Source organism: Lithobates pipiens, unplaced genomic scaffold, assembly GCF_037356315.1.
Source record: "Lithobates pipiens isolate NorthernLeopardFrog02 unplaced genomic scaffold, aLitPip1_a1.2 Scaffold_22, whole genome shotgun sequence".
NCBI classification, from domain to species: Eukaryota; Metazoa; Chordata; class Amphibia; order Anura; family Ranidae; genus Lithobates; species Lithobates pipiens.
Genome location: NW_027507784.1, coordinates 97,861,260 through 97,878,373, shown reverse-complemented (window position 1 = coordinate 97,878,373; position 17,114 = coordinate 97,861,260). Strand labels below are relative to the sequence as shown.

The 17,114-nt window shown below is 47.3% G+C and overlaps 1 protein-coding gene across 4 annotated transcripts in view; it reads right to left on the bottom strand.

Annotated features, from left to right (window-relative positions):
• Positions 1-17,114, bottom strand: part of UBR3 (ubiquitin protein ligase E3 component n-recognin 3) — a 301,116-nt gene that overhangs the window by 187,847 nt on the left and 96,155 nt on the right. For all 4 annotated transcript variants that reach the window (XM_077447962.1, XM_077447963.1, XM_077447964.1 and 1 more), the window contains exons 12-13: positions 10,406-10,471; positions 1,839-1,928 (exon numbers count right to left, since the gene is read on the bottom strand). In XM_077447962.1, coding sequence (XP_077304088.1) covers positions 1,839-1,928; positions 10,406-10,471 — 156 coding nt within the window. The remainder of the gene's footprint in view (positions 1-1,838; positions 1,929-10,405; positions 10,472-17,114) is intronic.

Below are 17,114 nucleotides of genomic sequence, written 5' to 3'. Positions count from 1 at the left end.
TTTCCAGACACTGACAGAGGGGGGAGATGATCGTTTCCAGTTCATTGTGATGGCCTTGCGTGCATAATACAGCAATAGGGATATGAGTATTTTCCTAGCTCTAAGGATTGTCATTTGTTCCACAAGCCCCAGCAGACAATATTTAGGGTCGTAGGGGACACTAGTCCCAGAGGTCCTAGCTATAACGTGGAGAACTTCCTTCCAATAAAGTACAATTGCTGAGTAAGCACAAAAAATGTGAAAGAAGTCCCCTGGCTGGTGAGAGCAGCGCCAGCACGCCGGGGAATGTGTCGACGACATCAGGTGCAGCCTATGGGGTGTGTAGTGAGCTCTGTGTACAATTTTGTATTGGACCAGCTTGTCCCTGGCTGAAACCAGAGGAGAGAATGGAAAATCCCCTCGACTATCTCTTTTTCATAGTAAGTTGCAGGGAGATGTAAGAAAAGCCAAACAGTCTGATGTGCAGCAAAAAGAACATGTAGCACAGAAAAAAACAGCAGAGAGAGAACAGCAATAAGATGTCTTTGTGTACCTCTCTGAAGGACAGAGTGGATTAAAAGGACGAGGCATCTTTGCCTAATGTGATGAAAATATTAAAACATCCCTCACCTTCCCTTTTTTGACAAGGGATGGGGGCAAAGTTTATTGCAAATACGTTTTTTAAACAGGTCCAGTGGGCCTGCCACAAGGTGAAGGACCTGCAGTAAATGATTATTCCCTGAGGGAATATCGTATTCACACAGTAGGGAGGGGTGAATCTCCTTGCCTCTATAGCCACCAAAATTTATTCTTCTAGAAAACTTCCAAAAAACTTCCAAACAACAGGCCTTTGAAAGTTTATGTCTACCAATGGGGAGATACCCCCACGCAAAGAGGAGGCGAGCCAAAGGAGCCAGATGCTCAGGCATGAGCACACCAGGTAATCATGTGTTGAAACTAGTTCACCAGTTGTTTAAAAAAAAATAAAAAAAAAAATAGTGTTTTATATCTCCAAGTATCGTCTGACGGGCCCTGTATGGTGCAACATGGATGAAGACATTTGATTTTGGATATTTTCTTGATATCATATTTGAGGATCCGTGGTGTTCAAATAACTGATGAACTAGTTTCAACATTCACAATTGCCTGGTGTGAGCATGTCTGGGCTCTGGCTCCGCTGGCTGTTCTCCCTTTTGCGTGGAGCTAGTAATCCCTGCCCATTGGCAAATCATATTCCGTTTGTTGCATTTAAACTATTACCTCAAATCAACCGATGAAGCGCAGCGCAAAGAGTTATGACCACATCCACAATCAATGCTTCAATCTAATACCTGTCAATCAGCTGTTAATGTCATTTTTTATGATCTAATCATAGATTTAGACATACTATATGGTATGCAGCAGTTGTGTGCTGGTCATTAGGAGGTGTATCACAAGTTCCATTTCTGATATTTCCATGAACAAGCAACAATAGCTTTTCGGTATTTTAATTCTGAAAACCTTTTGGTTATGTTAATACATATTTGTAACAGTACTTCTACATTTCCTGGTATTTTTTTGAGAAGTAGTACATTCAATAAAGTCAATATTTTTTTCTCAGGGAGCGGGCAGGGTTATATGGGTAAACTGGGGGTGGTTTTCCAGCAAAGCTTTAACCAGTGTGCAATCATCAGACGGCAACGGGATATAACCCATGGTCCAAGACTCAACTCCTGTGTCCTGTATTGGAAAATTATTTTATACGTACAACCCCTATTCACACTTACATGTTCTTGTGGCTTGTAAAGCATGCTTTGCCACAACACCTCACCTTATGTTCAGAGTACAAACAAAAATGCCACACAATGATGTCATACTACCTGAATGAGAAGTGGGTGAACCATCAGCTTCATCAGCATTTCCTGGTCAGGTAGAATTGAATCTAGATCTATCTCTTGACATTTCACAGCCTGTGGGAGAAATGGGACAAAGCAAAGGCTCTTCATCTTCATTTTACTAAAGAGGTGTTAATAGAGGACTGCAAGTACATTACAATTAACAAGATCATTATTTCTACTTAGTGAGGGTCATGGCTCATTTTCTCCCCACATCTATTTAACCAGCAAAATTATTTTGCAGCCTGAGTTTTTCTATTTGCGCTTAAACATATGGAGACAGTTTAATTTATTTGGATGTCCCTCACTCGTAATGTAAGCCACAAAGCAGCCATGTGCCTTGACCTCCTTTAAACACTCCTTCCAGTCCCACCTTGGGGCAACATGGAAAATGTCAAAACTAATGTTGCGATTCTGCCAAAATATCAAAAAATAACTAGCCCTTACTATACCCCAAATAAAAGGGTAGTCTCCTTGTCTTGTTTTTCGGGTCTGCACTTTGCAGCACACTCTTTGCGACTAAAGCTAATTTTCCATGGAAAAATAGGATTGTTGTACTCACCATAAAATACTTTTCTCTGTAATTCATCGACTGACAGAGCTTTTCGCTTCAGACCATTGGGTTGTTATGCCACCTTCAGGAGAAGACTAGGCATTAAATGTTAACATGTGATAAAACTAGAACTTTCTAGTTCCATCCAAGGGGCGGTCCCTTAATTAACAAACCCTCAGCATGCTACTGCAGCCTCAGTACGTTAATAAGCAGTATAAGGTAAAGAAAAATATGAGGGGCGGGTGCTGTGTCAGTCAGTGAATTACAGAGAAAAGGATTTTACAGCGAGTATAAAAAATACTATTTTCTCTTATATTCACAGACTGACAAAGCTTATCTCTTTAGACCATTGGGACGTCCCCAAGCAGTGCCAAAACGAGGGGTGGGAAAACAGCATAAAACTTCATCCACCATGGCATGTGGGAGCTAGTACAAACTTTACCCACAAAAAAACTACAGTGTGTGGAAAAACCACCACAAAAAAATAGGGTGCTCCTCAACGGAGAAGCACTACCCTCAAACCACACCAAAAACTGCGGTAACGACAACCTGCATCGGTGCATTAACTTAAAAGGTACTGCATTTTTACCCCAAAAAAAAAAAAAAAAAAAAACAGGAAAAAATTGCAACTATTGGCCGCAGAGTTTTGCAGGCGGCTGTAAACAGGCATAACCCGATACACTGATCTACTTTGTAGAACTATGTAAACACGTGGACAGACAACCAGGTCGCCGCTTACACACTTGAGAGAGAGCCGTTTGATGTCGGAAAGGCCCAAGACGTTCCGATTGCCCTCGTGGAGTGGGCCCTGACTAGAAAGGGGGCACCTGCCCCTTCAAGGCGTAGGTCTGTACTACAATCTGTCTGATCCACCTGGAAATGGTGGCCAACGAGACTGACATGCCTTTCTTTGGACCAGCCACCGAAACAGTGAGTCTAACTTCTGGAAGGGAACCGTGGCAGACAAATACACCTTCAGAGCCCGAACCACGTCCAGAGCATGAAGGACCACCTCCTTAGGATGCGTCGGCTTAGGACACACAGATGGTAACACAATGTCCCTATTGATGTGAAACGCAGAGACTACCTTCGGCAGAAAAGGCGGTTGCAGACGCAACACCACCTTATCCTTGTGGATAACCAGATATTGCGACTTGCAGGACAAGGCCACCAGTTCCAAAACCCTCCTGGCCGATGTGATGGCCGCTAGAAAGACCCCTTTCTGGGAAAGAGTCAACATGGGAAACAATCTGATATTTTGAAATGGCGGTTTCTGAAGGGAAGATAATACCAAGTTCAGATCCCACGGGGGAAACAGTGGACGAACCGGAAGGACTACATGTCGCACCCCTTGAGCAAAAAGTACCCACTCTAGAGTGAGACGCCAGGGGTCGCTGAAAAAGGACAGCCAAAGCTGTTATTTGTCCTTGAGACAGAAGGTCCTCTCGCAACGGCAGTCGCCAGGGAGCATCTGCAACCAGGCGCACTAGGTCTGCGTACCAAGGATGCTGAAGCCAATCTGGGGCAACCAGTATTACTGGGATCCCCTCGGCTTCCACTTTATGAAGCAGATGTGGTAACAGTTTCAGTGAAGGAAAGGCGTAGATCAGCTGGTACTGATCCCACTGAGCCACCAGCGCGTCTGACGCGTCTGCCCATGGATCTCTTGTCCTGGGCACGAATCTCAGTACCTTCCGATTGAGACGGGAGGCCAGAAGATCCACGTCTGGTGTGCCCCACCACAGGCACAGTAGCCTGAACACCTCCAGATGCAACGCCCATTCTCCTGGGTCCAGCATCCGACGACCTAGATAATCCGCCTGCCAGTTCTCCACACCCGGGATGTAAATGGCGAAGAATCTGTTTTGCGGCCAAGAGAGGAAATCTATCTTGTAGCCGTAGGAAACTAGATCGCAGACCCATTGGTTGGACAGTGGAGAGGACCACCGGGCTGCAAACTCCCGAAAGCGACCCCCCACCCGAATCATGGGTGGGGGCAAACCTTCATGCACTTTTGTGCTCAGGCTTGTTAGGCTTGCAGTTCCAGGGACGTTTCTGCCCTTCCGTGGTCGTCCTGTCGGGCTGGGGACATTTAGCCGAAGCTCCAGGCGGACAAAAAGCAGTTTGTGAGCGGAAAGAGAGGGCCCTTGCCTACAGCGTGGATCCTTAGCCTTCCTGGCCTGTGGGAGTAGTGTACTCTTACCACCTGTGGCCTTCTTAATAATGTCATCCAAAGAGCTGGTTGCCAAGGAAGGGAAGATCCGTCAGGGCTTTTTTGGATGCCTGATCAGCAGACCAGCATTTCAACCAAATCAGGCACCTCAGCACCACTGCTGACACTGAAGCCCTGGATAAAGGGGGGAGGGTATCCAGGGCCACGTCACAAACTTACTTAAGGCCTTGCACTAGTTGGTCTGCTAGTTCCACGCAGACAGGAGAAGCCTGCTGTTCTCCTAATTTGCAGTGCAACAGTTTTGCCCACTCAGTGTCTGCGACACAAGTGCAGATGCCAGTACTGGTCGCATGGTTGGCCCCACAATTGTAAACAAGGAACGAGCCACTGCCTCAGCCTTCCTGTCTGTGGGATCCTTAAATGCAGGAGTCCCCTCTACCGGGATCGTGGTTACTTTGTTTAACCTGGATACTGGGGGAGCCATGACCGGAGGAGCCGACCACTTTTTGAGAAGGCTCTCCTCAAAGTGGCAACGCACCGCCATGTATTTGGGGACCGAAAGGTCCGTTGCGGTCGACCCCATTCCTTGTAAATGAACTTGTCAAAATAAGTCAGATACGGGAACACCTCAGGTGAATGGCTGGCTTACGGGACCCAAAAGGGACCGCTACATCAGCAGAGGGATTTGCTGGCTCCTGAATCTTCAGGATATCAAACATAGCTGTGATAAGTGCTCCAACAAGCTCTTTGTCGTGCACGGACCCGGACGGGGACTCATCCTCACTGTCCGAACGGTCCTGGTCAGTGTCATCTGAAAGGACAGAGCAGGGGTCACCAGCCTCAGCAGGGTCCGAGTCTGCGTCAGAGCTCTCCCCAGAGGACGGGGGGCAGGGGCCGGTTTTTAGCACCTTGCGCTCACACACCGCCTCCATCTTGGCAACAAATGAATTGAGGACCGCCGACATGGCGTCAAAGGGCACTGCGCGCATTCCGCAGGCGAACCTGTTGCAATTGCCTGGACTTCGGGGGAAGAAACACCAGTTTCTAAAGCCATGCTGACCCTACTCTGTCTGCCACCCGAAGGGTACTTAGGACAGTGCCAGTCCCACCCTCCTTACTGCTGCTGGCTGAGGGGCTCTTTCCTGCAGGACTCACCACCCTGAAAGGTTCTGCGCTATCCAGCAGGTAGTGCCTGTAGTCTCTGTTGGCTCCCAGGTGCAGAGGAATCAGCTCTGTCGGTGGAAGCTGCTGCTAATGGCGCTGAAACCGCTCTGCAATGTGCTCAGGCTCAAAGAAAATGGCCTCCCAGCGTCCAGTATAAGGACATAAAACAAACACAGGGAAAATGGCCGCTAGAGCACAGGGGCACATGCTGCCGCTAGAGAACACTGAAAAAAAGTGTTTAGGCTTCCAGAAAATGGCCACCAGCATCCAGTATAAGGACAAATCACAGGGAAAATGGGTGCCGAAGCCCAGGAGAGCATGCTTTCCCTTGCCCACACCCAAGATGGCCGCTAATGCAAAAACCATGAGGGACAGAGAGAAACAATGGCAGTGAAACAGCGTTGCACAAGACACAGGTACAGCCTCACAGGCACCTTCCAGAGACATGAAAACAGGACTCGGGACACAGCCACTCAGCGCAGCAACCCCGTAGAGCCCCTGCACAGACACACCACTCTGCAGCATCCCCCACGGGGGGAGGGGGGAGATAGGGAAGACCTCCCAGGGAATGCCCAGCTGCTCAGCCCCACAGAGGCAGGGAGAGCTGTACTTACCAGTCCTGAAGAGCTGGGAGACATTCCATTACAGACCCACTCTCTGATCAGTATAAGGTGGATGCTGGCCTCGGCACACTGACGCAGACATCAGTAACACGGTCATATGTGCGCCCTGGAGCATAAAAGCTCATCGACCACCCCTGGAGCTGAGGTTTTATTGTGGCCGACCCAGCGCAGAGCTCCGGTCTGCACACGCTCGATGGCCTGGACTGGGGAGACTACAAGGATAAGGGTATCCAGCCTTTCACCCAGCTGGCTGTTGATAGCAGATCACAGGATCTATCATCTTGCGCAAAAAGCCAAGCTTCTGCAGAAAAAAAAAAAAAGACGGGCCGATGGGCCCGTCAGGGTTCCTAGGTCCTTCTCCTTCACTAGGCAAAATAAAACTGAGGCTGCAGTAGCATGCTGAGGGGTTGTTACCTAAGGGGCCACCCCTTGGGCGGAACTAGAAAGTTCTAGTTTTATTATCACATGTTAACATGTAATGCCTAGTCTTCTCCTGAAGTGGCATAACAACCCAATGGTCTAAAGAGAGAAGCTGTGTCAGTCGGTGAATATAAGAGAAAAGGGCTTTTTTCCTCTTAAATTAAGAAACATCGTATACTTACCTGCTCTGTGCAATGGAACTGCACAGAGTGGCCCCAAATCCCCTCTTCTCGGGTACCCTACTGGGGCTCTCAGCTCCTCCTCTTCAGTGTCTCCCCCAATAGGAAGCTGCTTACTTTGGGGGCAGACAAGCGTGCTTGCTCCAGCGACAGGCTATGTGTGTCCACAGAAAGACAGTGCAGCTCTGCCCCCTGCTCACAAGATTTGATTGACAGCAGCAGAAGCCAATGGCTTCCACTGCTGCCTTTGTCCAGTGAAGGCAGGGAGGAGAGGGTTACTATGAATGAACACAGCACTAGATCAAGTAATTAGTGGGGTGAGGGAGGCGATACTGCTACTGGGACATTTTTACCTTAATACAGAGGTAAAAAAAATGTTGTAGCTTTAGAACCACTTTAACAGGGAAATACACACAGATACAAAATGAGCCACATTTGTGGCTCCCCCCCCCCCCCAAAAAACACATTCCATAGGCAGGAAGGTGGTAGTGTTTTCAGTATCACAGTTAAAGGAACACACCAGTTCCACCTCACAGCCCCAACCTGCTGAATTGACAAGAAAGGAGTAGCACTGATTCAGGCATACTGGAGTGACCTGGCATGTTTTATTTTCACTCGAACGACTGTCCTGGTACCATTAACAGTAGATATTTGTATTTTGGGATCAGTTAACTCTGGCCTGTACAAGGGTGCTTTGGACTTCCTTTAATTTTATACAATAAAAAGCTATAATCCTTAAGTGAAAGTCTTCTCCAGCCCTACTCTGGCTATGAAGCTGAAGGCAGCATAGATGGCTGCTCACAGTTAGGATGCTGGCACGGGGAACACTAAGGCTAGTGAAGAACTAGCCCTAATTGAGGACGGTGCTGGAACCAGGGGACAGGTAAGTGCCCTTTTAATTAAAAGTTAGCAGCTACAGGATTTGTAGTTGCCAACTTTTTTTTTTTTATCCTGCGTGAACATCCGCTTTAAATCATAGTTATACAGTACAGAACTTGTGTTTATAGACCATGGGATGTACCTAAGCAATAAACTGAGGGGTGGGCAACAAAATAGCATAATGAACTGCCAACAGGCCCATAAGAAAAAAAGATTAAAGAAAGCTGAACAAAAAAACTCAAATAACAACAGAACATTCACCTGGCAAAATATGTATAACGTGTACAGAGGACCAGGTTTCAGCCATGCATACCTGCAAAGCAGATGCTTGATCCTGGAAAGCACCAGAGACCCCAACAGCCGATAGAAGGGGCTCTGACAGAGAAAAGATGAACACTTTCCATTAGGGCTTATGCCTGGGAAATTAGTTGCCTGAGCCACCTAGGCCACAGCCAGAACTGAAGTGGGTCTTGTTTCGGGGCAGGACAGAGAGAAGGACAATGTCCTCATTGCAGCGGAAAGAAGAGATCACATTGGGTAGGAGGGAAGGTTTTGGTCTCAAAACTGCCTTATTGTGCAAAAGAAGAACGTTTTTTTGGGGGGGGGGGGGTTTTACAGGAAAGAGATGCCATTTAAAAAAAATGCCTAACAGATGTAATGGCTACTATAAAGACAACCTTACAAGTGAGGGCTTCCAATTCAATATTTAAAATTGGTTCAAAGGGAGGTCTCTGAAGAACAGATGTCATCAGCTTGATATCCCAAGGTGAAACAGGTTGTATTGGGGGATTTTTATGAGCAACTCCATGAAAAAAAAAATTTTAATAAAGGGATTGCAGGGCAATGGGTTTCTGGAAAAGTATTTCCTGGGAGTGAGCTTCCTATCCTCACACCAGGCAAAGTAAGCTTTCCTTGTTTAATGGCAGATTTTGGGGAGTTTTTCTTCCTCTGGGTAAGGTGTGAATACCCAAGTCAGAAATACTGCTATGCTTTAGAACTTGGGTTTTATCAGCAATGCCGTTAAGCCAGCGACTGGCAATCAGAATGGAATAGGGAGCCTTAGACAATCAGAGCATTGTAAATAGAGGGAGAGAGCTTTGTCTGGCTGGACAGAAGCACTGGGCAATCCCAAGGATATGATTTCTCTGTTCCAAGTTGTGAGGGTGTTGGATTGAAGAAGTCTGGAGTAAAACTGGGCATAGAAAATGGCCTCAAAACAAGGCTATCCTCAAGCTCATAACCCTCATGCAGAAGCAAACTGCGGGGTGTTTTGACAGGAGGTTCTTTGTGTTGGTCCTTATGCAAGCAACGTTTTTTGGGGAGGGGAAATCCTGGCTTAGGCTATGGCTTAGGCTATGTTAAAGTGTGCCAAGATGAGAGCGTTGGACCCAGTGCCTGAAGCAAACACAATAGGCTCTCTCCACACAGCGGGCTCCGGGTACAATCCCCACGGTAAACATTAAGAGTAACTGATACGGAAGATGCTGAATAGCCCAGTGCAGTAAGATCGTGTTAGAGAAGCCACAGAGTGGTTTGAAGTGGAAAAAAAATTCTCCAAAAAGGAGAACAGATCTATCACATAAGGACACTAGCAAAAACTGGAGTCTCAAAAAATGGGCAGGAGTTATATGCATACGGAGTTATATCATCTGTGGGTGACCCTAACATGTTTGTTTGCCAGTGTATTGTCATCTGAAAGTGGTTACATATAACATATGGTCTATTAACACAAGCCCTGTCTGTGTGAGGCATGGACCATGCTCATCAACTATAGACAGGTACTCACAACGTTCTATGAGCATCAAAGTTAATGCTCTTTTAAGCAACAATTATTATTATGTATTAGGATAGTGAAGGCTAAAACCCCTCGCAGACTGCTGTGTCCGTGTTTCTTCTCAACGAGTGCTAATGTTGTCAAAGAGACAGAAGTGAGAATAAATATCTCATTGGCTGGATATAAATGATGTAAATTAGTATAGTGTAAAAAGTGCTCTAAAAGGTTCTTAAAGTGGAAATATACTTACCATTTGTCCAGCTCTGCGATTTCCTGGAGCTCCCTGCCAGCTGCTGACATTTTCCTGCTTCTGAGGACAGCTCTTTGGCCATTTTCATAGGCTTGGTTGAAATGACATGAAACCCCTACCCAAGCATGAGACTTCATTAATCTCGGCATTGCCAAAATTTTACACTAAGCAGCTCAGTGTATAGGATGAACAGGCAGGTATGGAACTTTAAATACAGAAGAGACATATTAGGTCTCTTCAGCATGAAAAAGCCAGCTTGTTTATCATTTTTTTCCCCCCTAAAGATACACTTTAAAAAAAGCTTATCATAGCATCCATAACTACCCCTGATTCACAGCATCCAATTATAAAAGCTACCCTGTTGAAAATTGCTACTGAAAGCCTTCAAAACTACACATTAAACAAATATGCTGTCAGAAGTGTGCATAGAAGCAACCACCGCTAAAGTCTCATCATTTTACAAGGAAATATCACTAGCAGAATGTATTGAACTGTATGCATTACTACTAGGTTCAGGAAATGAAAACGCATTTTCACCTTGCTCAGAAACATGGCATAGTATCGATGTAGAGGCAAATGAAAAGTAACTTGATTTGGAGCAGGCTGAAAAAGAAAAAACAATTTAATTTTAATACGGTACAAAAGAGCAAGCAAAAAAATGCACATATTCCAAAATAGACAAAGAAAACCAATCGTGGCATTGAAAACAACAACTTTATGTTAAAGAGAAAAGAAAAAAAAATTCTGGCAATTCATGGAAATCCATGTACTAGCTATATAGATAGAATGTTGGAATAACAATGGCTTGCAAAAAGAGGAAATTAACAGAACTAAAACCAATGTTATGGCAGAGCTGCTGTTTGGCTGCCTGTCACTTTTTGCATGAATAAAAAATTACAGCACCACCAAAACAAATGTGTGAATAAATGAATTCAAATATAAAAAACATAAAAGGGAGGGACTTGCAATGTGAGTGCAGCTACACTATAACCAATAGTTTCACAAAACACATATATAAAGCAAGCTGATGGGGAAAAAAAAAAAAAAAGGGTTGATTTACTAAAACTGAGTGCAAAATCTGGTGCAGCTCTGCATAGAAACCAATCAGCTTCCAGGTTTCTTTGTCAAAGTTTAACAGAAACAAGCTGAAGGCTGCTTGGTTACCATGCAGAGCTGCCCAAGATCTTGCAATCTCCACTTTCAGTAAATTAACCCCAAAGTGTTAGGAATAGAGAAATGTGAAGAGTCTGCCTCAATCCAATCTGCATCAAATCTGCTAGTGTGTAAGTAAATTGCACACTCACCAAAAATATATGCTACAACGGGTACAGCAAACACAGCCTAATTCAACAAAGGCACAGATGCTCACTCTGCATAGCTCTGGCTTACTAACGGATGCCCTGCCTCTGTCCTTACCTCTCCACAGAATAGAATATGTGGGCTGTGATGATAAAACTCACCAATGGAGCAGAGAATGGCCTTAGTGTAGTAGTCTATTAAGAATCGCAGATACCCCTTTCTCTCCCCTTTTTGCTATAGAAAGGGCACATAGAGTCCCTGCTAGGTCTCAGCAGCCAGATGAACGCACCAGACCATTGCTATTTAAACTGGTGAACTACAATGACCGGATGATTCTGTTGCAAAAGATTAGAGACATGAGGGATATCTTCTATAAAGGGGACTAGAGTGTCGTTCTACCCGGATTTTTCATCGGACTTCCAGAAGAAGCGGGCAGAGTTTATCCCTGTCAAGCGTATTCTTCAGAAACATAAGATAACTTATGCTTTGCTGTACCCGCCCCCGACTGCGGTTGACCGCTCTGGGTTCAACCTTACTTTTCAATACCCCGATCGAGGTTGAAAGATGGTTGGAAGAACATAAAGGGGACTTTTAAGATTATTATGCTTTGGAAATTAAAATCTTTTTCCTCCCCCTTTTTTTTTTTGATTTAACCATAGTGAATAATAGATGAGAGTTGTCTCTAATGTAGTTGGATTCACTAGTAGATGTGAAAATATCAAGCGAGGGGTGCTTAGTCGTTAGATAGTGATTATGAGGGGGGTGGGGGACACATATGAGGAATTTTACAGGGAAATAATGTTTATCACATTTGCTTATTTAAAAATGTTATGAATTGATTATCTTCTTATTTGGTATTGACACGGGGTAAGAAATATTTTTTTCCACGTGATATGAAGGAATGTGGTACTTAGAAGAATTTGTTAATTTGTTAATTAATAATATTGGTTATATTAATTGAACTGAAATTGATGGGGTGAGGGGTGTTATGTTATGTTATTAATTGGAAATATATCACGAAGGGGGGAGGGGTGGTGGGTGGGGGGGGTTTCAAATAGGAGGAATTTTATATATAAAACAAAGTACGCTATATTAACATATATGTTTATTGGGTGGGGGCGAGGTTTGTTCCCCTTTCCTTTCCCTTTTTTTTTTTGGGGGGGGGGAGGGTTCAATTCCAAACGTGGCAGGATAAGGAAACCCGATGCTTAATAGATTTTCTGATACCAGGAAGGTGGGGCGTATGGCGGGGGGGGGGGATGGCGGGGGGACGGGATGGTGCCTTGGAATTAGGGAGGGTAGAGAATGAGAGGGCCACAGCAGGGACCCCTAGGGGAGGCCCAATTGCGCAGGGTTGGAAAGGAAGGGGTGGGGGTTGGATGGGAAAGATAGTGCACACTGCTCACGCCGGGAGGGTTGGGGGGACGGGTTACGCCGCCATCAATGGGGGTGCTGCAGGGGGTGTGTCTGGATGTAGCAGGAACAAGACGTGTTCCAGTGGAGCTCCACAGATCCTGATAGAATCCGCAACCATCCTGAGGCTTAAAGTGACGGGAGAGTCTCCATACTCTCCCTACCTGACGCCAGCCATTACCTGCATCGGCCCCGGCGGGTATTGTGGAGCTTGGCTGGCTGATCAAAGATTTACAGGGCCGCGATCGGCCTCATACTTCGTGGATCCGCCGCCATCTTGAGGCCTACTTCGCCTCCGACATCCTTGGACTCCGGTGTCGCGCTCTGCGGGAGGAGAGGCAGCACACCGCGGCACATCCGCATCGGCCGCCCCTGGGAGAGTGCAGGACGGTGAGGAGGCATGATGGAGTAAGGGAGTGCCACAAAGCTGTTCCCAGGAGCTCGCGGCCCACCGCCATCTTGCGGCCTGATAATCCGACGCCATCCTTCTGTTTCCTACACCTGGGGGGGACTCCTGAGTATCCCTAGAGGCCATCGGACATCAGCAGCACCCGCCCCAGCAGAAATTTGTGGAGCTTGGCCGGCCGATCAATCTCCACGGGGCCGCTCCACACCTCGGAGGCCTACCGCCATCTTGAGACCTACCTTGCCTCCATCATCCTCGGACTCAGGCTCCGCTGTCCGCAGGTGGTGAGACATCAGATCCCTGCACATCTGCCGGCAGTCCCTGGAGGAAGGTTGGTCTGAGGGGGGGTCTGGAGAAAGAGAGAGAGAGATCCACTACAGGCGCCATCTTGCGGCCTACTCTGACGGGCTCATCCTCCACCCTCAGGTGCAGTGCTGCAGCATTGCTGTGTTGCCCTCCCAGTGCCTGTTACTGTGTGCCAGAGGTAAAAACACCCCCCCCCCCGTGTGGCCATCCGTACCCCAAACGTACTGCTTTGCCCTCTTTGTGTCTCCCCCCTATAGAGGCTGTGCTTTACTGGAGGCCCTGACCCTGTGCAGGAAGCTCATCACCCTTAAACCCTCTATCCTGCAAAGAGAACCCAGGCGCCTGCCTGCTGCCCCACCAGTAAAGGAACTTAGCCCTGTCCCAGGGCACCAACACTGACACAGCTTTTGCTGTTGTCAAGACGCAGGCCCACAGAATCCTCCAAGATCCTCCATTACAGGGTGAACCTTGGATGGGCTACCCTAACACCCGCTGCTCCAAATCCGGCTCAAAAGACTCCTGGTGACACCCCCCCACTGGCTGCTGCCAAGGCGGTCCACGGCTACAATGGCATCCGGTACGCGGGAGGCCGCGGATTCGGGGGAGATGGGGGCTCCCACAGGAGCAGAGATCCTAGCAGCCATAACATCCTGTAAAGAAACCCTGACAGTAAAGTTCTTGTGTGTAGATGTTGGTCTCATCCGCCAGGATATGGATAAGTTCTGCTCGCGTGTCGCCAAAGTGGAGGATAGGCTCTCCGCGGTGGAGGACACTGTCCGATCAGATTCCAGGGAGGTGAAGGCCTTGCAGATCCAGGGTGAAAGCGCTCCAGGAACGTGCAATAGATACTAAAAATCGCCTCTGGCGAAACAATATCCGTATACTTTGACTCCCCGAAAGGGCTGAGGGCCCTAGACCCACTGAGTTTACTGAGAGGCTCTTGTCTACCCTGTTCAACCTGGGGGAGATGCCGCCACAGGGTCCCACCACTCCTTCCAAGGCCTGGGGCACCTCTGCGCCCCTTCCTGCTACTGCTGTTAAATTACCGCGACCAGGACCGCATCCTTGCGGCGGCTCGTACCATGCCTGAAATCAAGTATGAGAAATCAGACTTCTTTTTTTTTCTGGACTTCTCTCAGGAAGTACAGCAAAGACGCAAATCCTTTACCGATGTTAGACGCCAGCTCAGAGAAAGAGGAATTCGTTTTGGCCTTCTGTATCCCAGCAGGCTACGAATTACTGATGGTTATAACACCCGATTTTTAGACACTCCAGAGGCTGCGGCAGCGTGGCTGGATACCCGCTAACCATGAGCAGCCAAGGAGGAGTAATGGCCGGTCGTGGCCGGCAGGAAGTAGCCAAGTATTCCTCTTCTTCTTCAAAAGAATTGACTCGAGCAGACTCCTGGCATCATTTGCTCTCTGTCCCCAGCCCTTTTCTCCCCATTATATCCTACTTTGCCCTTACTGATTGTTTTTGTCTTACGTTGCTGGATAGACTGCAGTTTACTCCTGCCTAAGGAGCTCCACTGAATGCCACTGAATTACCCCACTTTTGTTCAGAAGCGCCCCCTGTTCCCCCCTCCACGATTGGATTCCCCCTCCCGAAACCGAGACGGACTCTATTGGGAAGGACTGCATCCACCTGTGGCCCATCATCCAGGGGTCCCAGTGACCTAAAGATTCTATTTTTTTTTCTCTAGTTATGGGAAGAAACCCTGCATCGGTTTGTATGGCTCTATGGCCTAAAGTTTTGGTCATTGACCTCGGTTCTCATGATGTTTGGGTAGGGTTTTACTTGTTCTGGTGGGAGGTTTTTTCTTGCCTTCAAGCTATGTTTAAGTACTGTGCTGCTCGAATGCTGATGAGTATGTGTACCGAATTTGGGTTTATCTACATCTACTGGTTGTCTTGGATCATCCTGCTTCTGTTCCCCCCTGGTGTTCCATGATGGCACCCTCAGATGCTGAGTCGCTGACTATTATCTCGTGGAACGTCAGGGGACTCAACTCCAAATACAAGCGTTCGCTGTTATTCCAATATTTAAAACTGCATAACCCTCATATAGTCCTGCTGCAGGAAACACACTTAAAGAGGAGCTGCACAAAAAAAAAATATATTAAAAGCCAGCAGCTACTAATATTGCAGCTGCTGACTTTTAATAATATCACACTTACCTGTCCCAGGGTCCAGCGATGTCGGCGGCAGATGACGAGCGATCGCTCGTCTCGCTGCAGCCACCGCCGCCATCCTCTGTCAGGGAATCGGGAAGTGAAGCAAGAGGGCTTCACTGCCCGGTTCCCTACTGCGCATGCGCGAGTCGCGCTGCGCTGGTTCCCCGCTGTGTCTCTGGGAACTGTGTTTCCCAGAACACAACGGGGGGGGGGGGGGGGGCGGAGCCATGCGGCGATGGGCGGAGCCATGCGGCGGTCTGGCCGGAAGTGGGTGCAGTTAGCTGGATTATCCAGGTAACTGCACCCCCCTCCCCCCCGAAAGGTGCCGATTGTGGCACCGGAGGGGGGGAGGGATAATACTAGCGGAACTTCCCCTTTAGGGTGAAGAACCGCTTTAACTGGTAGTAAGGTTCTAGCTCTGAAAAAACCCTGGGTGCAAAGGGCGCTGCATGCAACCTACTCCTCGTACTCTCGAGGGGTATCAGTACTGATCAGTAAATGAGTGCCATGTGTGATTCATGAGGTTCATCTAGATCCCCAGGGGAAATTTGCTATGGTGGTGTTGAGCATCTATAATAAGAAGTATGTCATTGTTAACGTCTATCTGCCTCCTCCGAGCCAGGTACACATTCTGTACACATTATATGAAAGGTTGGCTCCGCAATGTCTGGCGTGTGTCCTGTTCATGGGAGATTTCAATGCCACATTTTCCCCGTGACCTAGATAGACCCTCCCCACAATCTACTTTCAATCCTCATCTTGGTACGTGGGCCCAGGCAACAGAATTCCAGGAGGTGTGGAGGTGGCTTCATCAATGGGGGTGCTGCTCTCCCTCTCATCACTCATGCAAACAAATAAAGGTAGATATTATCTCGTGGAATGTGAGGGGACTGGGTGATTTAAATAAAAGAGGCATGGTCCTGGCTGAGTTGGAGGGGAGGGGACCTGGCCTGCTATTTTTGCAGGAGACACATCTAACGCCTAACAAAGCTTTTCAATTAACCAGTCGTAAATTTCAAACCTATTATCATTCTTTCTACTCCTCTTATTCAAGGGGAGTGAGTATTTTAGTAAAGAGGGGACGGATTTTTTCTGTAGGGAGTCCTCCATTGATGCGGAGGGTAGGTACGTCTTCTTGCATTGCTCGACTGGTAAACAAAACTATATCTTGGCAAATGTTTATATACCCCTTCCTTTCAAGTTGGAGGTGATGTATAAGCTTTTTGCGTTTAGTTTAGATAAACCAGGGACCCCAATAATAATACTGGGAGATTTCAACAAAATATTAGATAGGAACTTGGATAGATTCCCTACACCTGGTGGGACCAGGGCCGTAAGGGGTGGTCGCCTACAGCAATTCCTAGATCGCAGGATTAAGCGATCTATGGCGCATACGACATCCACAGTGCTTTGATAGACAGGATTAGGGAATTCCTCCAAATTAATGGGGCTCAGCAACACCAGGAGTGGTTTGAGACTCATTAAAGGCTTATCTCAGAGGGGTATTAATTCAGCAAGTGGCAAAAATTAAGAGGGAATCCCGGGAACAGGACAGGGAAATAGAAAAGGGAGTCGCCCAAGCAGAAAAAGCATACATCGATGATCCGACGCCCGAAAGACAGAAGGAATGGCTGGATAGTCAGCAGGTG